Source organism: Dromiciops gliroides, chromosome 3 (genome assembly GCF_019393635.1).
Source record: "Dromiciops gliroides isolate mDroGli1 chromosome 3, mDroGli1.pri, whole genome shotgun sequence".
NCBI lineage: Eukaryota > Metazoa > Chordata > Mammalia > Microbiotheria > Microbiotheriidae > Dromiciops > Dromiciops gliroides.
This window is the reverse complement of record NC_057863.1, coordinates 458,206,279-458,231,552: the sequence shown is the minus strand read 5'-3', so window position 1 is coordinate 458,231,552 and position 25,274 is coordinate 458,206,279. Positions and strand designations below refer to the sequence as shown.

At 39.6% G+C, this 25,274-nt stretch overlaps 1 protein-coding gene across 5 annotated transcripts in view; it reads left to right on the top strand.

Moving 5' to 3' along the window:
• Positions 1 to 25,274, top strand: part of TANC1 (tetratricopeptide repeat, ankyrin repeat and coiled-coil containing 1) — a 285,098-nt gene that overhangs the window by 184,120 nt on the left and 75,704 nt on the right. For all 5 annotated transcript variants that reach the window (XM_043995708.1, XM_043995707.1, XM_043995705.1 and 2 more), the window contains one exon: positions 14,652 to 14,912. In XM_043995708.1, coding sequence (XP_043851643.1) covers positions 14,652 to 14,912 — 261 coding nt within the window. The remainder of the gene's footprint in view (positions 1 to 14,651; positions 14,913 to 25,274) is intronic.

The following is a 25,274-nucleotide window of genomic DNA, read 5'->3' as shown; positions in this document are numbered from 1 at the left end:
CGGATGCCTTATGTATACTTTTTATAGTCTTTAACTCCTTTGATATCTAAAATTATTGGCATAAACCAAAATGAGGGCTTATTTGTAAGCATGCCATATTAAAGCCTTGAAATGTTATATCCAGCTGGACCCAAACATTTTATGGTTGCTATTTAAATAAATTATTTCAAAAGAAATTTACTTTATAGAAATAATTCTTCCTTTAGAATACATGTTCTTAAAAATAAGATACTCCTTTGAGTATTACTCTTTTTCATCATTTCACAAACCAGTTAGACTCCCATAAAATGTGCATATTTATAGATAATGTATGTAAATAAACATACATGAATACTTTGATGGATGTATGGTCATATTGGTGTGTGTACTCTCTCTACTGGTGTAGACTGAAACTCCTCTATACCTTTTTGTCTTTTGTGATTCTTTTCTATGTCTTTCTGTAAATTCTTCATGAAAGAATTATCCAACACATGGAGGCTGCCATTGAGTTCTGTTAATATTTTGATGGGTACCAGTATACTATTTGATCTCTCTCTTCATTAGCTTCTTTACCATATGATGGTCCCATCTTCTTTTCTAGACACATACATCCTTGATGATGGCTCTTATGCCACTTCTCATACCAGAGTGATTATTCATCCATAGCCTACTTACACCCATCTTGAATCTCTGGGTTACCTAATTGTTCTGAGATTGTGGTGTCACAGGAATTCTTTGCTAGCAAGTAGTCACATGTATCACTGAATAGGCTACACAAGAGCTAGTAGAACATTTTACACAATAACATCAATATTGTATGATGATCAGTTGAGTGACTTGGCTATTCTCATCAGTATCATGATCCAAGACAGTTCCAAAGGACTTATGATGAAAAATATTATCCACTTCCAGAGAAAGAACTGATGGAGTCTGAATGCAGATAGTTAGCATATTTTTAAAAATTTTCTTAGTTTTTTTCTCCTTCCCTTTCCCTTCCCTTTCTTTTCCTTTCCCTTTCCCTTCTCTTTCCTTCCCTTTCCCTTCCCCTTTTCCTTCCCTTTCCTTTCTTTTCCCTTCTCTTTCCTTCCTTTTCCCTTCCCCCTTTCCTTCCCTTTCCCTTTCTTTTCTCTTCCCTTTCCCTTCCCTTCCATATTTTCTTTCACAATGTGACGAATATGGAAATATGCCTTGCATGTTTGACCTACATTAAATGGCTTGCCTTTGGGGGGGGTGGGGGGGGCAGTGAGGGTTAAGTGACTTGCCCAAGGTCACATAAATAGTATCAAGTTTCTGAGGTTGCATTTGAACTCGGGTCCTCCTGAATCTGAGGCCAGCGCTTTATCCACTGCATCACCTAGCTGCCCCAAAAGTGAATGAGTGCATGCATGCATGAATTATGATAGATAGATTGATTCAGTCTTCCATTTTTTTTTCTTCTCGTGTGTGTGTGTGTGTGTGTGTGTGTGTGTGTGTGTGTGTGTGTGTGTGTGTGTAAAAGAGAGAGGGGGGGGGGAGGGAGGCAGAGGCGATTGGGGTTAAGTGACTTCCCAGGGTCACACAGCTAGTAAGTGTTAAGTGTCTGAGGCCAGATTTGAACTCAGGTCCTCCTGAATCCAGGGCTGGTGCTCTATCCACTGTGCCACCTAGCTGCCTCTAAATTGCTTGCCTTCTTAATGAGGGGGTAGGGGAAGAAGGGAAATAATTTGTAACTCAAAATTAAAAAAAGAAACAACAAATGTTAAAAATTGTTTTTACATGTGATTGGGGAAAATATTAAATAGAAAGTGTGGAATGCAGTTTTAGAAAGTGCTACACAGGGGGCAGCTAGGTGGCGCAGTGGATAAAGCACGGGCCCTGGATTCAGGAGTACCTGAGTTCAAATCCAGCCTCAGACACTTGACACTTACTAGCTGTGTGACCTTGGGCAAGTCACTTAACCCCCATTGCCCTGAGGAAAAAAAAAGAAAAGTGCTACACGATTTCCAAATCAAATCTGAATATTGCTCAAAAAAAAAAAAGGAATGTGGCTGCCGTGTGTATATATGTATCCAGTTTGTTTTTAAAGTGTAGATGACTAAGCCAATCTCTTAGATATCCGTGAATCTTATTGGGGAGACTATGTCATGTAATCAATACAGTGTTATCTACTCAGAGGCACATCTGGAGACCATAAGTGATCTGTTTTATTTGTTTTTGATGTAGAACATCCCCTATGATGTAGAACATCCCCAGGACAAACACAAATCTACGTATAAAATATATATGGATCTGTGTAACAAAAATGAATTTAGCTTTTTAGAGACTTATGTTGAAAATATTTATCTTCATAGTCTCTAGAATTCCAGATAGAGAATTATAAATGTTATGGCCCCAGAGCACCCCAGAAGTTCTCTGGGGTACACTAAAGAACCTCCTCCTTGAGAAACTAAACCAAAGGACAGACACACCTAGAGAGATAAGTGGAACCAGATCAGACTGAGCTAGCTCCAAGACCCCCACCCTTCATTCCAGTCTCCCCCACCCACAGGGAGATAAATTTGGGTGTGGCTGCTGCCTTTTGTGTAGAGATGGCTTGAGAGATCTTCAGCCACCCCTCATCCAACTCCTCCAGCTACCACCAGTGGGGGATGGTCTTCCCTCACTAAGGGAACTTTCCACAGTCAGATGATCACCCCCATCAGTACTCTATAAAAATATCTGCCTGTCTCCTGCTCAAGGAGATTGGTATCTCAGAGCCACTCTCTGTGCCATGTCTTTCTCCCCATGAGAATTCCAGTGATTTCTCTCTTGGTTTCCCTTCCCTTCCCCAACCCCTAAATAAAGTACTTTCTTATTCTAATTGTTTTTGTGTGCAAGAGGGTGTAATTCTTTAAAGAGGAATTCCTGAGGACCCCAAACCCCTACCCCATTTTTCCCCACGTCATAAACAAACAAAACCCAAAACTTATTACTTGAAGAAGGTTATTTCCCAACCCAATGCAGAAAAAAAGATAGGGGTAGTTAAGGGCATAGGAGCAGACAGATCCTAGTAAAGTTGCTTACCTAGATAAAATAAAGGTTCTTATTTAATGAAAACAATTTCAGTGGGAAGGGGAAATGAGTAATGGTCTAGAGATGAATAGGATTACAATAAGGGAAGGGGACTTTTCATTATTTGTCCTTTCCTGAGAATTCCCTCTATGAAATAGGTTGGTGGAGTTGTGAAAGGTTCAGTGAAAGGAGGAGGAGAGAGAAGTCAGGTGCATCTCAGTGGGAGGTGACTGCCTTTTTCCAGCTTGGGGAGGTCAATATCAACAGAGAGCAGGTGTGTCTGCCGGCATGAGTTGTGTGTTTTGTGCAACCAAGCTGGGATTCTTAGCACTAGCTTTACAGAAGACCGTGTCACCGTCAGCCTGAAAAGGGTAATTCTTGGCCAACTTTCCTTTTTATTGTCCTGTGGGTACCTCCATTCCTTCTGCTTTCTTTCCTTAGTTTGAAGTTGGAAGGGAAGTGTAATCTTTGGTGGTGGCGTGCCTCTTGATAATTTCTACAAAAGTGGCCAGTGTTTTAGCAGGTGATGTTGATATTCTTGTTCCGTGCCCTGCTGGGACTGGCCACAGTTGGGATACTTTCCTTTTCCTTCTCAGTTGCTCTGGGCATTATTTCTTGAGTCTTTTCTTCAGTAAATTTATTTTGTGATTGTCAGGGGAAAGAGATTTTAAGAGTAGTGTTGACCCTCTTTTCTGCTAGGTTTCAAGCTTTTGCTTCTTGAGAGGTGTAAGGTCCAAGTGTGGAGGTTACAAACACAGATTATGTGAGTTTTATTCTGCCTGTTTTCTTGCATACTCATTTTGCACATCAAAATAGTGATATATGTAGACGGTGCTATGTGGTGTGCCATGCCTTGTATCAAATTCACATCCTTTAAAAATTGAGATCATAATGATGCTTTTCACTATATAAAATCAATTTTGTTTTCACTGTAATTTTAAAATAATTTTTAATTACAGGAGGACTGGTTTCTTAAATTCCCGAGATGTTCTTCAAGAATTTTAACCACTGCTATAGCTAATTTCTTGTATTACTTTTGAACCACAGAGAATAGCAGCTGCATTTGATGACCTGTGTAGTCAATTATGTGGGGTGCTCTGCTTACAGAGAGTACTGGCTTGTGAAAGGATCAGAAGGTGTGTTTTGTCCTGTGGCAGTTGTGAGACTTGTTTTACATTCAGTCATGACTGACGTCTGTGAAGGAACATGTACTTTGCAGGCTGATAATAATTGTAATGATAATAATTCATAACATTACCAATTAATATTTATGCCTCCTGTTTCTCTTGAGTGCTTTTCTCCAAAGAGCCATGAATCTTTCGACTAGTTCAGAAACTATGTTGTCAAACATTTTACTTGGGTTACCTCAGTCACTGCTGAATAGCTACTTGTTAACTTGTATTTTGAAAAAATTGATAGAATTGGTGGGTAGCCTCAAACACTGGAGGTTAGTTGGAGGGTGTGGATGAAGAGACCAGAGTTTGGAGTGGGGGAATGTGTAAAGGAGAATTCTTCTCTCTACCATCCTGTACGATAGGTCCCTCCCCTCTCCCCAACCATTTCTTTAAAATTGTTTCCAAAATAAAACTTACTTGATGAATACTGTATTGATTCATCATGCCCATTCCTAAGCTTACTGCAAGTTCTAGCAAGGTACAAGTTGTGCAATATGCTTGTGTCTAGTGGGAGATCTGGTGCCACAACCTATCACAATTTGAAGTACTGGCTTCCCTTCAAAATTGCCTGCAGGGCAGGGGTGGGGAGGGGAGAGGAAGGTAGTGGGTTAGAACAGTGCATGTGAAATGGCCAAGTGTTAAACAGGATTAGCTAGCCAAAGATGCCTTGTTGTTTCCATAGGCAATTTAAAAGGGAGAAGAAATTTTCTTTAAAACAAAAATCTAATTCATCTGCAGAGGTAACTTTTTTTTGAAAGTTATTAACTTTATGTAGAACTTAAACTAGAGGGATTTATGTTTTTTTTAATTAATAGAGTATTTTATTTTTTTCCTGTTACATGTAAAGATAGTTCTCAACTTTTGTTTATAAAGGCTTTTCAATTTCAGATTTTTCTCCCCTCCTTCCTCTCCCTCCCCTCTCCCCTAGACAGCAGGTAATCTGATATAGGTTTTATATATATATATATATATACATATATATATATATATATATATATATATATATATACACACATACATACACACACACACATATACACACATAATAACATTAATCCTATTCCTGCATTAGTCATGTTATAAGAGAAAAATCAGAGCAATGATGAAAAACCTCAAAATAGAAAAAACAACAGCACCAAAAACAAAAGAAATAGTATGGTTCATTCAGCATCTATACTCCACAGTTCTTTTTTTTTTTCCCTTGGATTTGGAGATCCTCTTCTATCATGAGTTCCCTGGAACTCTTCTGTTCCAATGCATTGGTGAGAAGAATATAGTCCATCACAGTAGATCAACACAGAGGTAACTTTTAATTACTGCTACTTTTTTGTGCCCCATAAGTGGAGATGAGTAAGTGAAATAAATGTGTGTATGTGGGGGGAGGGAGAGGGAGAGGTGTAGGTGTGTTTGAGATAGTAAGAGTGTCTGTGTGGAGCATTCATTTCACTGGGCTAGGAGGAAAGGCAGAACTGAAAGCCTGAGTTTCAGGAGAAAGAATGACAGTTCTTTTTAGAGGGGATGGGGTGGGGCAAGGATACAGGGGGCGGAGCAAAGATGGGTGTGTGTGGGGAACAGCAGGGCATTTTTGGCTAGTCTGATCGAACACATGGTAGTTTCACATGTGGATTTTTTTTCCCTCCTGTCACTCTTACAGACATCCAAAATATAGTATGTCAGTGTGAACTGTTCTTCATGTAAAGAGTGAAAACCAGGCCAGGATACCTTCTGTTACATTTAAGAGGATATTAGTGTTATATCCCTTTACTCAGACTTTTTTGTCTTTCCTCTTGGATCTTTTCTAATCTTTAGACATTATCTGCTGAGCCAAAGGTTCCCCCCTTTATTTGTTTATTTATTTGATGCCTGTGTGGCTTTGAGCAAATGATATTAAACTCTGAGTCTCAGTTACAGCCATTTGTAAAATGAGAGGATTAGGTTGGAAGACCTTTAAAGACCCTTCTTGCTTTTTAAAGACATATTTATGGCTCTCTTGCTGTGTACTTAACTGAACTGTGCTGGACAAAGAGAAAATATAAGGCTAAAGGGGAGTCAAATCTAATAAATGTAACTTGTGAATAACACTAAACAATAATGTGTGGTATGTATAGCTTCTTAATTGTAGTGGGTTGGAGAGAGGGTTGCCTAAGGTGAAGCCAGATTGTGAACATTTTCAGACCATTATTCCCTTCCACTCCAATTGAAGAAGCAAGAAAAACAAAATACCTGTTATAAATATCTACAGTCGGGGCAGCTAGGTGGTGCAGTGGATAGAGCACTGGCCCTGGATTCAGGAGGACCTGAATTTAAATCCGGCCTGAGACACTTGACACTTACTAGCTGTGTGACCTTGGGCAAGTCATTTAACCCCAATTGCCTCACCACCAACAAAAAAATATAGTCAAGCGAAACAAATTCTTGCAGTAGCCATGATCACCCCCCACCCCCCGAAGTCTCCATCTGTCCTGAGACCATTTCTCTATCTGGAGGTAGGTGAAACATTTAATCTTGAGTTTTTGGGAACTGTGGTTATTACTGAGTTGATCAGAGTTCTTAAGTCTTCCAAAGTTTTTTGTCTTTACAGTATTGTTTGTTATATCAATTATTCTCCTTGTTCTGCTCACTTCACTTTGTGTCAGCTCATGTGTCTTCCTTGGTTTCTCTGAAACCAACACCTTTATTATTTCTTATTGCATTATAGTATTCCATCACCTTCATATGCTGTAACTTGTCCAACAATTCGCAAGCGATGGGCATCCCCTTAGTTTCTAATTCTTTGTCACCACAGAAAAAGCTGCTATAAATATTTTTGTATACTTCGGTCCTTTTCCTCTTTCTTCTGTCTCTTTAGGGTTTAGACTTTTGGGGTATTTCTGGGTCAAAGGACTTATACAGCATAGGAGTTTTGGAGGCATGGTTCTAAATTTCTTTCCAGAATGGCTGGACCAACTCACAGTTCTATGAACCTATATATGAATTCTATCAATCAGTGCCTATTTTCCACAGCCTCTCCAGAATCTGTCATTTTCTTTTTTGTCATCTTTGACAGTCTGATAGATGTGAGGTGGTACCTCAGAGTTGTTTGTTTGTATTTCTCTAATTATTAGTGATATAGAGCATTTCTTCATATGGATGTTTTCTTCCTCTGAAAACTGCCTATACATATCCTCTAAAGCTATTCCTTTTCAAAACAATGTAGATGGGAACCAGGTCTGGATGATAATGTCTACACAAACATACATATACACACACATATGTATACACCTATATATGGTACATTCTAGCTTCCTTTATTGATTTAGACAGAAATTTGTACCGGTTTTAGAGATAGAGCATGGAATCATAGAATTTAGAACTCCTTGTGTAAGGCAATGTGTTACAAAAACAAAGCAATTTTCCCTCAGGAAGCTTGCATTTCACCAGAATGACGTCTAGTCTCTGAAGAGCAGTCAGTGATTTAAAATTTAAGTTGTCTTATAATCATAAAAGCTTTGTTTGTCTGGGATCATGGTAACATGGTATTCTATTTATTTTTTCCCTGAGTATTGTTTTATTTGGTATTTGAGTCTCTCTTTGTGTGAAATAAGCCCACAGCTCTTTTGGAGGAGCTATCCACCAATGCCAGGAACAGCACAAATCACCTTTTTTAGGTTGCTGCATTCCTCTCCTGTTAGATGTGTTTTTTAGGCTGCATAAGGAAACTTCAGACATTTGAATTTTATCAGGCCCAAGCAGTTCTATATATTTCTGCTTATTCATTGAGTGATTTGATTTGAGAGTGTATTGGCCAATCTTCAAGCCAGACAAGTTGGATGTGGCATTGTTTGGTAAGGGAGCAACATTTATGAGGTGGGGGTAATCTCAGTGGGTCATCTTCTCTGAGAAGAGCACATGACTATGATACTTCTTGTCTGTGCTGCCCATCTCTGTTGATCCTGTCTCAGGTTCTAATCAGAACATTATATAAGAGTTAGGGATATGTTTCATTTTGAACTATCTCAATATCAGGTTGAAGGATGATGAGACTGTTGTGTTCTTAGCCATCTCTGAGAATCACAAAATTTACCAACACACAAATATACCAACATCTGACTTAGAGACATTTAATCCTTATAAATGGCTGTTCCCTCTAAAGGCTCATCTTACTACTACAACCACCACTCATAACCTTCCCATCACCACTACTTCTGGGACCTCTCCCTTCTTGACCACTGCAGAATCAGATGAGCATCCTCTTAATTTTTCCTATCCCTATTTCCCCATTTCCCTGGGTTCTTTTGCTTGGAAAAGATTCAGGCTGCTACTGCTCCTTTTGCCCATCACTTGGCATTCCCCTTTCCATATTGCTGACCTTTCCTAGGAACTCTTCTTAGAGTCCAAGAACCCCAGCCCAATTTCCCCTCCCTGATTCCAGGGAACTCTTCCTGCTGTAGGTAGTACAGAAAGGGGAAGGAATTGATGAGGTCCTTGGTCCTTGTCTAGAGTGCAGAGTTAGGAATCAGGATAGGTTTTCTCAGAAAAACATTATAAATAGTGGTATGTTCTATAGCACTTTAGTGTGGTACTCTTTTAAGATTTGTTATTGATTAAATATGCTTCTTTGGGCTGACCTGGGGTTCCTCAGTATCATTTATGACAAATTTCATTGGGAAAAATATCCCCCAGCTCCAAACACCTAACTTTCAAATTAAAAAATATCAACATAATAATAGTAATAATAATAATAATTTATATAGCACTTTAAGGTTTACAAAACATTTTATATACATTATCTTATTTAAGATAACATAGGAATTCCCAAGTCTGTAATTTAAAAATAATACTGATGAGGGGGCAGCTAGGTGGCACAGTAGATAAGGCACCAGCCTTGGATTTAGGAGGACCTGAGTTCAAACGCAGCCTCAGACACTTACTAGCTGTGTGACCCTGGGCAAGTCACTTAACCCCATTGCCCTGCCAAAAAAACCCCCCAAAAACCAAAACCAAAACCAAAACCAAAATAATACTGATGGGGAGGGGAAAGAATCTGGAACTCAAAAATAAAAAAATAAGAATATTAAAAATTTTTTTACATGTAATTGGGGAAAATAAAAAATACTGATAGGTGGTTCAAAATGCTAAAATTGGCATATGTATTACACTTATCATCTGACATAGTGAGTAATAATAAAAACTCATTAATGTCATGCTTTATAAAGTGTTTTCTTTCCAATCCTGTGAGGTACATAGGTCATTAAAAAGTTCTTACAAATACAGTGAAGGTCAGGTGTCTTTAGTGAAATAGCATCATTATCAAAAATTCAGCCTTTGCCAAGCCCTTCATAAGCTTAGATGTTCAATGATGTTAAGACTAGAACACAAAGTTTTAAAAAATCAATGCGAAAAGTAATGATGAGCAGGGGGAGTTCAGAAAGACCTGGAAGGACTTACATGAACTGATGCTGACGGAGAAGAGCAGAACCAGGAGAACATTGTATACAGTAACAGCAGCATTGTATGATGAACAATGGTGACAGACCTGGCTCTTTTTAGCAATGCAATGGTCCAAAACAATTTCAAAGAACTTCATAATAGAAAATGTTCTCAACATCCAGAAAAAAAAAAAGAACTCTGGTTTAAGACTTTAAGAATAATATGATCAGTTGTGTAAGAATTAGTTGTATTATGTTGGATCACTTTTCCATGATTAAAAACCAGTTGACCTTGTACAAATAGCTAAACCTTCCTGGGCCTAAGTTTCTTGATATATGAGATGGTTAAACTAGATGACTTCTGACATTTCTTCCTTCTCATTTGACTTCATGGAGATTCTGAGGCTTCATTTTGGAGAACTATATTTGAAATCTTGAGTGAAGAAATATTGAAGAGGTGAGAGTAGTTTGGTTTTCTTAAGACAATTATCAGGCAGCATGTATTAATTAAATATACTCCCAACCACTTTGGGGACACAAGAAGTATCTCTATTTTCTGTTCCCTCATGGAGGAGGCTGTGCGGCAGAGTTCATAGTTTGGAAGACTTCACTTTGAATTCTGTTGTCAGACAGTTACTAGGTGTGTAATTCTGGTAAAGTCAGTTTCTCTGTATGCTTATGTGTAACAGTATCTACCTTACAGGGTGTTATGAGGATCAAACAGATAGAATATCTATGTAAAGTGCTTTGAAAACCTTAAAGCACTATATGAATGCCAGTCTTTATTATGGCCTTCTAGCTAGATGGTACAGTGGCTATCCACTGTGTGGATAGAGTGCTGGACCTAGAGTCAGGAAGACATGAGTTCAAATCTAGCCTCAGACACTTTTTAACTGTTTGACCCTGGATAAGTCACTTAATCCAATTTGCCTTAGTTTCCTTTTATGTAAAATGAACTGGAGAAAAAAGTGGCAACCATTCCAGTATCTTTGCCAAGAAAACTCCAAATGGGGTCATAAAGAGTCAGACACAACTGAACAGCAGCAATTATTATTGCCATCACAGTCTGTCATAGGAAGACAAAACTTGCCATTATCACTAATACTATCACAGTCTATCACAGGAAGATAAAACTAGAAAATGGGAAAAAATTAGAAAACAGGTGCTGTAAGTACAGTGTGAAGTATGGGGTGTAATGTATGGTCCTATGGAAATGTGAGGCCATTTTCTCAAAGGGGGCATTCAAATTAATGTAGGAGGAAGAAAGATCTTAGAATGAGCAGGCAGGAATTACCATGGCATGTATTGGAGACCATGAAATTTATTTTTGGGTTTTCCTAGTTTGTTTGTTTGTTTGTTCCTTCCTTCCTTCCTATTCACAAGTGTTCTTTTTATCAGTTCTTTATAAGGGGGTGCATAGTTAGCTTCCTTATTAGTTCCTTGCGATTGTCTTGGATCATTGCGTTGCTGAGAGTAGTTAAGTCATTCACAATTGCTCATTGAACAATACTGCTGTCACTACACACAATGTCCTCCTAGCTCTGCTCACTTCACTATACATCAATGTTCATTAGTCTTTCAAGGTTTTTCTGGGATCATCCTGTTTGTCATTTCCTGTAGCACAAGTCCATTCCACTACAATCATATAATACAGCTTTTTCCATCATTCCTCAATTGATGGACATTTCCTTGATTCTCAATTCTTAGCCTCCACCAAGAGTTGCTATAAATATTTTTTTGTACAATTTTCCCCCCTTTTCTCTTTTTCACAATTACTATTGTTAACCGTTTCCCTTCTATCCTATTCCCTTCCCCATGATATTTATTCTATTATCCATCTTCTTTCATCCTACCACTCTTCAAAAGGGATTTGCTTCTGTCTGTCCCCTCCCCCAGTCTGCCCTTCTTTCTTTTGCCCCTCTGTCTTTATCCCCTTCCCCTCCTATTTTCCTGCAGGGTTAGAGAGATTACTCCACCTAGTTGAGTGTGTACATCATTCCCTCCTTGGACCAATTCTACTGAGATTGAGGTCTTTGAGCCAGTTTTGATGAGTGTTAGGCTCATTTACTGCCCAGATTAAATAGATTACTCCACCCAGTTGGGTGTGTCTGTTAGTCCCTCCTTGAGGCAGCTCTGATGAGTTTAAGGTGTTTGAGCCTTTTCTGATGAGTGTAAAATTCTTTACTGCCCTGCTCCTCTCCCATCTCTTCCCCCACTCCATAAGCCTTTTCCTGTTACTTTCATGTAGGATTTCACTTCTGCCCTTCCCCCTCCCCCAGTGAATTCCCTTCACCCCTCAATTTCACCCTAAAGATGTTATCATCTAGCTAAGTGACACAATGGACAAATCATCACCCTTGGACCCAGGGGGATCCCAGTCAAAACCCAGCCTCAGACACAAGACAGTCGCCCACTGTACAACCCCAGGTATGTCCCCCAGGTCTAATTTTTTTATGGTTCTCTAGGGTCTTGTATTTGAAAGTCAAATTTGCCATTCAGTTCAGGTCTTTTCATTCCAAATATCTGAAAGTCTTCTTTTTCATTAAAGTCCCATTTTTTCCACTGAAAGATAATGCTGAGTTTTGCTGGGTAGGTGATTCTTGGTTGTAATCCCATTTCCTTTGCCCTTTGGAATATCATATTGCATGCCCTCCGGTCCTTTAATGTAGAAGCTGCTAGATCTTGTGCTATCCTGACTGGGGCTCCACAGTACTTGAATTCTTTCTTTTTGGCAGCTTGCAATATTTTCTCCTTGACCTGAGAGCTCTGGAATTTGGCTATAATATTCCTAGGAGTTTTCTTTTTGGGATCTCTTTCTGGAGGGGAGGTGATCAGTGGATTCTTTCAATTTCTATTTTAGCTTCTTCTTCTTGAATTTCAGGGCAATTTTCCCTGAGAATATCTTGGAAGATGGTGTCTAAGTTCTTTCCTTGATCATGGTTTTCAGGTAGACCAATAATTTTCAAATGATCTCTCCTGGACCTATTTTCCAGGTTGGCAGTTTTTCCCAGAAGATATTTCACATTGCCCTCTATTTTTTTATTCATTTGGATTTGCTTTATTGTGTCTTGGTTTCTCATAAATTCACTGGCTTCCATTTGTTCAATCCTAATTCTTAGTCAATTATTTTCATCAGAGAGCTTTTGTACCTCCTTTTCCATTTGGCCAATTTGACTTTTCAAGCTGTTGACTTTTTTCTCATGTCTTTCCTGCATCACTCTCATTTCTCTTTCCATTTTTTCCTCTACCTCTCTAACTTTATCTTCAGAGTCCTTTTTGAGTGCCTCTATGGCCTGAGACCAATTCGTATTTTTCTTGGAAGCTTTAGATATAGGGGCCCTGATGTTGACATCTTCCTCTGAGGGTGCCCCTTGGTCTTCCTTGTTACTGAAGAAACTTTCTATGGTCCTCACCTTTCTCTGTCGGCTCATCTTGCCTTTCTTTTACTAGACTTTTAGCCCCTTAAAGTGGGGCACTGTTTCCAGGCTGCAGTATACCAAGCTTAAGAAGTCCCAGGTGCTATGATTTAAGGAGGATCAGGTTCTTCACTTGCCTGGCCCGTAGAAGACGCCAGACCAACTTGCTAATCAACCTAGTTTCTTTTAAAACTCTAAAGTGCTGTGTTTGTTGTTGCTTAGTCGTTTTTCAGTCGTGTCTGACTCTTTGTGATCCTTTTTGGGGTTTTCTTGGCAAATATCCTGTAGGGGTTCACCATTTCCTTCTCCAAATCATTTTACATATGAGGAAACAGAGGCAAACAGGGTTAAGTGACTTGTCCAGGGTCACACAGCTAGTAATTATTTCATGCCGTATTTGAACTTGGGTTTTCCAGACTCCAGGCCTGGCACCACTGTGCCACTGGGCTGCCTGAAGTGTCATATAAATAAATTTAAAATCTCTCCCTGCTTTTTAGATATCAAATAACTTGTACTTTATTTTATTTATTTGCATTGATTTAACACTTTAAGAATATATATAGTGTATAAAATAATCCTGTCCTGATGTATTGGGTTCACATTTATCCACATCTTTGTTCTAAGAACTTCCCTAGGTAGTTGAGATACTAGGAAAGTGGTGGGTAAAGTCCCTGCTTTCCAGAAACTTGAAATGTAAGACATAGCAGAAACTTTCAGAATGCTAGAAAGTGCTTTAGAGAATAATTGAAAACCAGTCTATACACAGCCGTGAAGCCATGCATGGTCTGGTGACTTTATTTTGACCTTCCATGTACCAAGGAGCATTGGTCCTGAAGTTTTTGAACCAGTGGTACCGTGTTAGAAGCCCTGATAGATGGATATTTCTCTCTTCTTTTAACTACTTCCTTATTATTATACTATCATATTAAAAATAAAACTTTAAAAATTTAAGCTGTAAGAAAATAGTTTTCTGAAGTTCTAAATTCCCAGAATATTTTGTACTTCAACCTTATGCACTCATTATGTGAATATTTTCCATTCCTAATCCCTGGAAAAAGTATCAGCCTACTGTCCTTCCTAAAAGGTCCTGTAAAGTTTGTTTGAGCAGTCAAATTCCTTAATGGATTCTTTGCTTTTATTCATTCTTTTTGCATGTTGGTGATTTATTTCATCTTACTCAGCCCCACCAACCCCCCCCCCCCCCCCCCAACAAAAACAAAAACCAACAAATCAACCAAGCACCACAACAGAGATTAGTTTGGAGAGAAAATTTCCTGGTTTAAAGGAATTTTATGAGAGATATTCCTTTGAGAACAGTTTATGTCTTGTTACAAAGAAACGGATACATTATCATATCCAAATTGCATAGATCTACAGTATTTCAGATACTTTCAGACAGTTTTTTTTTTATCTTTTTATCTGACTTTTTCCTTCCCCATGGAGTGATTTATTACTTTATTTTCCCTTGATAAGTAGCATTCTTCTAATTTAACAAAACACATTGTGTGAAATCTACTACGATAAAATCTGTTTGCACCGGAAGGCTTTCTGTTGATAGTGAAAAGTTCTGTGTATGTTTAAATCTCAAAACAGCCACAAGTATGTTATGCCTCCTTCTAAGTATTTTGGTCTTTCTTGTTCAGCCACAATTACGAGTTCATCTGAGAACGATGACCGGAGTGGCTCCAGTTTGGAATGGAGTAAAGATGGAAGCTTAAGAATTGGAGTCCAACAAGGAATTCTTCATGATCGGAGGGCAGATAATTGTTCCCCAGTGGCAGAAGAGGACACAACTGGATCAACAGAGAGTCTGCCCAAAGCAGAAGTATCTGCTGGAGATGGTCCTGTTCCATACACACAGAACTCCAGCTCCCTAATCATGCCCCGGCCTAACTCAGTTGCAGGTAAGGTCTTGCTCCAGATGAGCTTATTTTTGTTTTTGTGAGGTGAGGGGAAGAGGAATGAACACCCCTGACTTTGAAGATTCTGCACTTTCATTTTGTTCACTGTAGAAGAAGGATGTCATCTTGAGGGGGAGGGCCATGGCCAGTGAGCCTGGGTTCTGAATTCAGTTCTGCTTTTGACCTCTGTGACCTTCAGAAAGTCATTTCACCCATCTATGAGGGAGTTGGATTAGACGTTTCCTAAAATCACCTTCCAGATTTTACATTCAGTGGTTTGAAGTGTGTGCAGTTTGATAAAATAGAGATTATGGGACAAGAATATTCGATTCATAGCTAGGTGGCGCAGTGGATAAAGCACCGGTCCTCGATTCAGGAGGACATGAGTTCAAATGCAGCCTCAAACACTTGACACTTACTAGCTGTGTGACCCTGAGCAAGTCACTTAACTCTCATTGTGCCCCCCCCCCCAAATATTCTCTTCACAAATCAGTATTTGGTACTTTCACTTTAAACATGATGTGCAGTAAGACTGAGAGTGGTGTCATTTTGTGTAGTGGAAAAAGTAATAGTCAGAGGACTTGAGTTCTAATCCTACCTCTTAAACTTACTACTTATATGACATCGGGCAGGTCCCTTCACTTCTCTGAGCCTCAGTTACCTTATTTACAAAATGAATCCTTGAGGTTCTTTCCAGCACTCAATCTGTGACCTTATGATTGATAATAAATGAAGCCCTTTTCTTGGATTGTTACCATCCTTTGGTTTTGGTAACCTCATAAAAGGAAACCCAAGTGTCATTATACCAATTGCATCAAATCTATTGTTTTCAGCCAAAGAGAATCACAGAACCATAGACTATAAAAACTCAAAGGGGTTTTTGGTCATCCTGTCTAATCTTCTAATGTTATACATGAGGTAACAGAGGCCTAGAGGGGTGACATGATTTATCCAAGGTCACATAGCTGACATGTGAGAGCGGCAGGGGCTAAATCAAATCTTTGCATTGTTCCTTCATAATCAGAAGCACGTTCTATGTGGGTGATCTTAGATTTTCTAGATAATATAACTCCAGTGAACATCAAGATTGAAAACTCAAGTCATTAGAAATTAAAAACTTTGTAATGGAAAAATATAACAGACCTTTCTTTAAACAAATGTGTTGATAAGAGGATATTAACTTGAATTAGGCAGAGGAGTAATAAAGATTTTTAGTTATTAATGTTCACCAGCCAGAGGGTGGAAAAAAGTGAGGAGATAAGATTGTATGTCTGAGTTTTGGAAGAAGGGGAAAAAACCCTGCTTCCTGGTCACTATTTTTCATTTAATCTGGTGAATTTCTACATTTTGTGCCCGTGGGTAGCGTGTTAATAAAGGGAGCTGTTCAGGCTTTATTTTATTTTTTATTTGTAGTTGATATTTTTCTTGAATTGGCTGGAAGATCAAGGGAGAGCTAGTGGACCAGAGGCTGGACTTGGAGTCAAGAAGACCTGATTAAAGTCTTACCTCTGACACTGTAGCCGTAGGACTGAGAAAGTCCCTTAGCTAACCTGTCAGGCCACTCTCTGAAACCATAGATTACAGAAGAGTGGATGCTCTGTCAATGTGGAAGATTTTCTTTAAGCTTTGTTGATGCCTCTTTCTTTTATATCATATTAATTTGCAGATCTAGCCCACCTTGAGAGAGCCTCCTTCCCGTGTAACAGAGATCTTTTTTTTTTTTTTAAGTTCAGAAAAACTAACCAGCATCAGCCTGGTTGACAGCGTGTGTACCATCTGTGCCCCTCAACATTTTTTCATCAGAAAGGGAGATTGATCAGTTCATCCCTTCTGTGTCTGAGCTTGGTCATTATGAGGACGCCACATTCAGTTTTGTTTTCTTGTTCTGTCTGTTTACACTGGTGTAGTCTTTCTGCATGTTGTTTTTCTGGTTCTGCTCAACTCATGAGGTTTTTCAAGCAAGTCTTCCCATGAATTCTAGAGGGAGTTTCTGTACAAAAAACACGCCTAAAAGACTATAAAATGTGATACTCTGGCTTCACCATAGGTTTTAACAGTATTGGTCAGAGCACGGTGGCAGAGGGAGGAGAGAGCCAGTTGTAGAGTTGAGAAGACCTGGGTCTGAGTTCTCCTCCTGACACATAGGGCTGTGTGACCTTGGGCAAGTCACTTAAATTCTTAGTGTCCCAGGGAATTGTCTTAAAACCACAGGTTACAGAGCAGCTGATAAGCTGCATTGTGAGAAGGGGTTTATTCACCAGGAGTTCTCTACTCCAATGAAATTATAGGTCATGAACAACAACAGTTAAAAAAACAAACAACAACAAACCTCTAGTATTGATCAATATTTCATAGTGGTAGCCTAGTGGCAAGTATTTGTTGTTGTCATCAGTGGTAGTGGTGGTGAAAGAGAGAGAGTGTGTGTGGGGGGGGAGGTATGTTATATGTTCTAATTCTCTGGTAAAAGATATATAGCCAGGGGGGGCAGTTAGGTGGCGCAGTGGATAGAGCACCAGCCCTGGAGTCAGGAGTACCTGAGTTCAAATCCGGCCTCAGACACTTAACACTTACTAGCTGTGTGACCCTGGGCAAGTCACTTAACCCCAACTGCCTCACCAAAAAAAAAATATATATATATATATATCTATCTCCATAATGAAAGAACCTCCAAGGGGCAGCTAGGTGGCACAGTGGATAAAGCACCTGCCCTGGATTCAGGAGGACCTGAGTTCAAATGCGGCCTCAGACACTTGACACTACCTGTGTGACCCTGGGCAAGTCATTTAACCCTCATCGCCTGGTCAAAAAAAAAAAAAAGAACCTCCAAAATTCTCTTCCAAGGGGAAGATGATGGCTCTATTCCAGAAAAGATTCTCATCCTATCACAAGTCAGCAGTGCCAAGGGAAAACGCTGGAGAGCATAACGATTACTGAGTTGTGATTATTCTCCGGAGCTTTTATTTTTTCCCCCATTAACCCTGATAGATTTAACCCTGGTTTTCAGACACTTTGCCTGTTTTCTATTGATTGAATGGTTCATTTGCGATTCATTTCTCTGTGAAATCCAGCATAAGGCAAAGTTATGTTCAACTTAAGCTGTTTTTAAAACTGAAAATCCATTAGGACATTACTTTTGAGACGCACACAAAACGCCCTATTTGGGGACTGTTTTCTGCTTGGTGTTTTCCTCTCCAGTCCCCTGCCATCCGAATGGATGATGTGTGTGAGCCAAGATTTTCCAGTACACTGCTGTGATTATAGAGCTTAGCTTCCCAGTTTTCTGCTCTGCTTGTTCATTAGCCTCATCACATTCCCTCTTGAGCTAGACCTCCTGTGGCATGAAGACTGAGCCAGGGACTAAGCGGGGGCAAATTAGCCTAATGGATTTGTTCGGTCTTTCCTAGTTTACATCACTGAAAAACTAAAAACATATCCTGAGTTGGGAAGGGGGGAAAGCAAGTACTATAATTTTCTGTGTTTATTAATGGGTTAGAAATATAATGCAGTGTTGTGTATCTATGGTAAACTAAATGTTGGGTAATAAGGAACCATGGGACCTGCTGGGTATCATATTGAGACAGTAAGTTAGTTATAAACTATAACATGACATCAGCAGCTTATGGCATGTGTCCCAAAGTTGGAACTGGTTCTCAGGAGGAATGATTTAGTGGAAAGGGCACTAGACTAAGAGTTAGAAAACTTTGTTCTGAGGTTGTGTTGCTGCTCTTTACAGGAGACTGTAAGTTTCCTACCTTTTCTGGGCCTCTGTTCCCTGATCCCTTTAAAATAAGGGGGAAGGTTAGAGTTGGACTAGTTGATCCTCAGGGCAGCTAAGTGGCACAGTGGATGGAGTGCTGCTCCTAGAGTCAGAAAGACTCATTTTCCTGAGTTCAAATCTGGCCTCAGATGCTTATTAGATGTGTGAACCTGGGCAAGTCACTAAATCCTATGTTTGCCTCAGTTTCCTCATCTACAAAATGAGGTGGAGAGGGAAACAGCAAACCACTCCAGTATCTTTGCCAAGAAGTCAGACACAACTTAAATGATTTAACAACAAATTTGATCCTCAGTGCCCTTTTTGGCTCTATGATTCTGTGATTCTCTCTGTTATAACCTGTAATGATTGGAAAGAGGCCACCTACTGGTCTTTGAGGGCAAGACCAGGAGTCTTTTCTTTGGTGTCAGGAAGTGACGTTTGCTTGTGGGAGGAAGAAGGGGGAGCCGGGCGCTTTGATTCGGGCTCTTTCCTGGGGACTCTGGCGGAGAGCAGAGCTAGAAATGCGCTCTCCCTTTAACAGATAGATGAATATAGGCCTTTCTTTCTCTCTTTACCAAATTCTTATTCTCCTTAATAAATGCTTAAAAGCCTAACTCTTGCTAAAGCTTATAATTTATTGGCGACCACTCATTAGATATTTTAGACAGACTAGCTAGAATTTTAACCTTAACAAACCACAGCCATGGGTAAAACTGCCAAGTAAGTTAACTTTGTCTGGTACCTTCTCCTTGTTTTCTTTCTATATCCATCTGTCTGCTCACCACCCGTAGGTGGCTCTTTGTTCCCCCTTGCTATCCACTCTGTCTAAAGCTCCACACTGGTGACCCAGTAAGGCCTGCCTTGCCCAGAAATAACCTGTGTCTGAAGGGACCTTCATCGTCCTCCCAGTCAAAAATATACTCTTCCTTCCATGGCCCATGTTCTTAGTTGGGTCTTTGTAGGAAAGCAAACTCTTGGTCCTTATTTGAAGGCTAATGTGTGAGTGAGTGACTGACTGAGAGGCACTTCAGATTCAATGTGTCCAAAACTGTCATCATTTCCTCCCTCAGATAAGTGCTGCTTCCCGAATGCAACTGTTCTTTCTCTCCCTTGATAGAAACTTGGAAGTAATTTTGCAGTTTAGTTCAACAGACCGTTATTAAGTAAGGGGCACCAGGGATATGAAGATGAAAAAACAATAAGCTTTTCCAAAGACTGTATGGCTTCTTTTGTAATCAGTCACCATGTCCTTTTGTACCTGTTTCCAGTATTTCTCAGATTTGCTTCCTCCTTTCCATTCCCATGGCCTTTGCCCTAATTCAAGTCCTCATTACCTCTTGCCTGGACTGTGGTAAGAGTCTCCTAACAGGTCTTTCCACCTCTCCTTGCTTTCTGTTTTACGACTTCCTAAAAACTGCTACTAGGTGACTTTCTCTAGTGTGTGGGTCTGATCACAACACTTTTCTGCTCAAAACCCTTAAATCACTCATTCCCATTGAAGAAAAGCCATTCCCCTTAGCTTGGTGTCTAAGGCACACAGAATCTTGCTACAATTTACTTTCCTTCCCAGACTTATTGCATAACTTTTCATATTTTCTTTGCTCCAACCCAATTGCAATTACCTACTATCCCTCACACATTCCTGTCTGTGCTGTTTGTTCCTCGTACCTAAGATATCTCTTCTATATTTCCCCCTTTTGAATGAGACCCCTCCTTTAAGACCTGGTTCAAATGCCAATCACCTCTGATACCTGCACCTCAAATTGTGGCATATTCTTCCTTTGGAAAGGAGGAAAAAGGTAGGAGTTAGGAGGGACCTGGGTTCTAATTCCAGCTCTTACATATTACCCTAAATTTAAAGTCACTTCACCTTTCTGAATTTGTTTGCCCATCCATGAAATGGGAATAATAATACTTGTACAGTGTCACTGTGGTGAAAGCCCTTTGTCAATATTAAGATGCTGCCTGGATGTGAGTTGTTAATTTCTTCCCCAAGTAATCTCACCCATCTCTTATGTTATTATATTCTGATTTATGTTCATTTGCATGTTTTATCACACACAAGTGCCTTGAGTGCAAGCATCATATTTTATTTATCATTCTTTTTCCCTCGATGCCTTGCACAGCAAGTGCATTGGACAGAATAGATGCTTAATAAATGTTAAATGAATGGACCCTCTCTCATGATTATTTGCATTTTGGGGAGACAAACCCAAGTGAATATCTAATCTGGATGATATTTTGCATAGAGGAGTGCTTCCTGATCTGGATTAATCCTGAGCCCTGCTCCCCTCCCCCATTCCAGGCTTTCATTCTTCTGCCTCTCTGCCCAGTCCTACCCTCCCCCACCCTGGGCCCAAGAAACAGAACAACTTGGCATAACCTTCTGATTACTGTAGTATGATATTACAGGTTAAATCTTGTTATAGTAATAGTCATTTGGACCATACAGCAATGTTTAAACTAGTTCATTTTACTAAAGAGCATCTTGAGAACGAGTAACAAGGCTTAAATTAGGGTTGGGAGTAATTTTCATGCTGTAGAGACTTTTCTTCTAAAAATATTTGGTATAACAGGAGAACCATGTTTGAATTTGGTTAAATGCAATGTTCTATGAGCATTATTATGTATACATTTATTTTTATATAGATGTTATTAATATCCCATGTTATTCTATCATCAACATACCTATCATATAATTTTTATATCTCAGAGCTTAGCAAAGTGCCTGGTGCATAGCAGGTGCCTAATAAATGCTAATTGGCTAACTCCTGACTGTCAAAATGTCATCCTTTTGGTTATATTGCAGATATCCAGAGGCTCCAGTCATTCAGAATCTTGCATAACGGGATTCTATTATCTTTGACCACTTTTTTGTTGTTGTTGTCTTGAACTATTCTTAAGTGGGTCATAGAAGACGGAATTTAATTGTCCAGGAAACCCACAAACTCAAATAATTACTATTCAATTTTCTTGAAACTCAAACTAGTTAATTGTAGGGGAGACTATTGGCATTTGCTTTTGATGGCAGGGTTGATCCACTCACTATTTAGGGTTTCAGCAGATGTTTCAATTTGTCTGGATCTGCTGAAGTCCCTTTTTCTTCTTCTCCCAGTGTAACTCTTTCCTAAGCCTTCTGGAAAATGGGACTTGCATCCAGATATTGGGAGGAATATCGAGTGCTGAAAAGATGCAATTAAGTTCATTGTCAAGAAGAGTTATCAATGGATTGATTGCAGCCAGAAGCCACAGCTTTTATCTCTCATGTGATCTTCGACTTCTTTGAACTGTGTTTAGCGTACTGTGGTGATCTAGTTAATATGACTTAATTAAAAAGGGCCAGAACCTCTGATAGACCAGTGAATATGTGACTTTGGGGAGCAAAATGCTGTTCCCTCTCTCCCTATCCCTGCTTTACACAGTGTTCAGGAGTATTTTCCTTGAAGTGCTTCCCTGGTTGCACAATGTCATTGGGTGGATGGGACATATTTAGGAGACTCTGGGCCTCTATTTCCTTCTCTATAAAACAGAAGGGGATGGGGCGAGAGTCTTAACATTTTTTTGTATCACGACCTCTTTGGCAGACTGGTAAGCCTGTGTACCCTTTCTCAGAATATTAGTTGCCCACATTCATAATTGAAGAAAATACTAAATTTCAGTTAAAGATTAGTGAAAATAGATAATTTTTTTCCCATCCAAGCTCATGGACACCCAAAGAATATCCACAGACCCCCAAGTTATCTCCTAGGTGATTTCCAAAGCTAGGTCATCTCTAAGGCCCCAAGCTCTACATCTATAACCCTGTAATCTATGACATTTCTTCAAACAGTTTTCTTTTCTTTTCTTTTTTTTTGTTTTTGTTTTTGTTTTTTAGTGAGGCAATTGGGGTTAAGTGACTTGCCCAGGGTCACACAGCTAGTAAGTGTTAAGTGTCTGAGGCCGGATTTGAACTCAGGTACTCCTGACTCCAGGGCCGGTGCTCTATCCACTGCGCCATCTAGCTGCCCTTCAAACAGTTTTCTAAACAACTATGCAAGTCTCTTAAAAAAGCTGAGCTATCAAGAAGCTGCTGGCTCAAGATGAGCAATACTACATTTAGACAGTTTCTGAGTTCCTTTGGATTGGAGAATCAAATGGGGCTGTAGAGAAGATTTTCTCATTTACTAGTTTGAGGCTAGAGGAGTGAGTCATTTTCTAAAAATAGTGAATACAAAAGGCATCCAAATTGCAAATTCTTTTCTTCTGTTTTCCACGGTCATTTTCCCTCAGATATCATACCTGATGGTTCCCTTGTTTGCACTGATACTCTGCCAATACTCTTTCCTGTCTCCTCAAGACCAACGCCATCATAATTATCCTCCTTGGATTGTAAGCTCCTTAAGAACAGGGACTGTTTTTGCTCTCCTCTCCCCTCCCATCCCCTTCCCCCATCTCCCTTCATAGTATACTTGAAAGTCAGAATGAATGTTCCAGTTGGGAATATGAGAATGATTATTTTTATTTTATAGAAATTGAGACTGAGAGAAGTTTGTCACAGAATTTCACTATTAAAGAGACTTTAGAAGCCATTTAATGCAACCCACATATGAAGACAAATTCCTTCCCACAGTCCCCCAGACAGTGGTCATCCAGCCTCTCCCTAAAGATGTTCAGAAATGTACAATTGGTTTTCTCTTGGAATGTTTTCATGGTGTAAATTCCTATTGCTCCTGGTTCTTCCCTACCTCTTCAACACCAAAATCATTTTTGTCATTAGACTGTAAGCATCTTGAAAGCAGGGATGCTTTCTGTCTTTGTATTCCTAGGCTTAGCACAGTGCCTGGCCCATAGGAGGAGCTTAATAAATGCTTGTTGAAGTGGTAGAAGAGTCATCTTCTGCACCACAAGCCTTCAGATGTCTGAAGATAAGTGTGTCTGTGTCCCCTTGGCCATTTCCTTCTCTGGGGCTCTATATCCTTTTCTCCGCGTGATCCTACTGGCTCCTGGCCCAGTGTGCTGCATAAATCCATATGTGCTTACTCCATAGCTGATGGATGAATGGGTAACTGGTGTGGCAGTTCCTGAATAAACTTCCCTGATTAAAGGTATCAGAACTGGGTACAAGGGTTATCATTTCTACCTAGGGTGACCCGGGTAGTGTGTTATAAAGTCTTGAATCTAAACCTCCTGACTCCCAAGTTGGATGTTCTTTTCAGGACATCCCAGTATCAAGTTATCTCCTTTTAATTATTTATTTTATTTATTTAATTGTCATATTATTTGTAGTCTCATTTTAAAACCACCTACTAATAGCAGAAAATTTAAAGATGAAGGTTAGGGGCAGCTAGGTGGCGCAGTGGATAGAGCACCGGCCCTGGAGTCAGGAGTACCTGAGTTCAAATGTGGCCTCAGACACGACACTTACTAGCCGTGTGACCCTGGGCAAGTCACTTAACCCCAATTGCCTCATTTAAAAAAAAAAAAAAGATGAAGGTTAAATTATTCCTTGGGGGGGAAAAGGTTTCAGGGATAAGTGAAAAAGAGAAAGAAGACTTCAGAAGTATATCTTGTCTTCTGGCTTGTGGTGAAGTAGCATTTTAAATTGCTGGCAAGTTAGTAGAGTGATTAGCATAGGCTTTTGACTACTGATGCTTCTTCTAGCTTCCATGCTCAACTCTTCTCTGTTGATATGAGCCTATATAGTATATTAAGAGCCAAGCACTGGGGGGCAGCTAGATGGCGCAGTGGTAAAGCACCGGCCCTGGATTCAGGAGTACCTGAGTTCAAATGTGGCCTCAGACACGACACTTACTAGCCGTGTGACCCTGGGCAAGTCACTTAACCCTCATTGCCCTGCAAAAAAACAAAAACAAAAAAACAAAACAAAACAAAAAAGAGCCAAGCACTGGCCCAGGGTGCTGGTTGTAATGGGAGTGCATTAGCTCACACGGGCATTTATAGGAAGGAGGAAGAAGAGGCTAATGACTCATATTTACCAAGCAATTTTTCAGTACAGCCTTGTGTGGTAGATTAGAAGAGGAGCACCTGAAAATTTGCTGTGGTGTAGAGATTTTGGGTGACCTATATGAGGTTCTTTCTCCACTGTGACTGAAAGGAGAAAATGCAGGTTATTGCTTAAGCAGGGTCTGATTTTAGTGGGGGCAAATGCATTTATGTAGTTGTTTATACACACACACACACACACACACACATACATACATACATAAAACATTTTTATATATATATATATATATATATATATATATATATATATATATATATATATATATAATATTATATGTGTGTGTTGCACCTACTGTGTACCAGGTACTTTGCTTAGTGCTTTAAAAATATTATCTCCTTAAACAACATGTAAAGTAGATACTGTTATTATCCCTATTTTTTAGTTGAGGAGACTGGGGCAAATAGAGATTATGACTTACCAGAGTTACCCACTAGTAAGTATCTGAGGCTGCATTTGAATTTGGGTCTTCCTGACTCCAGGCCCAAGGCTCTATCCACTGCACTGAATAGCTGCCTCTTATGTAGTTTATACCACATATGTAACAGTGGGAAAAAAATGTTGTATTTTACTATCAATAGACCTGAATTAGTGTCCTGACTCCCCT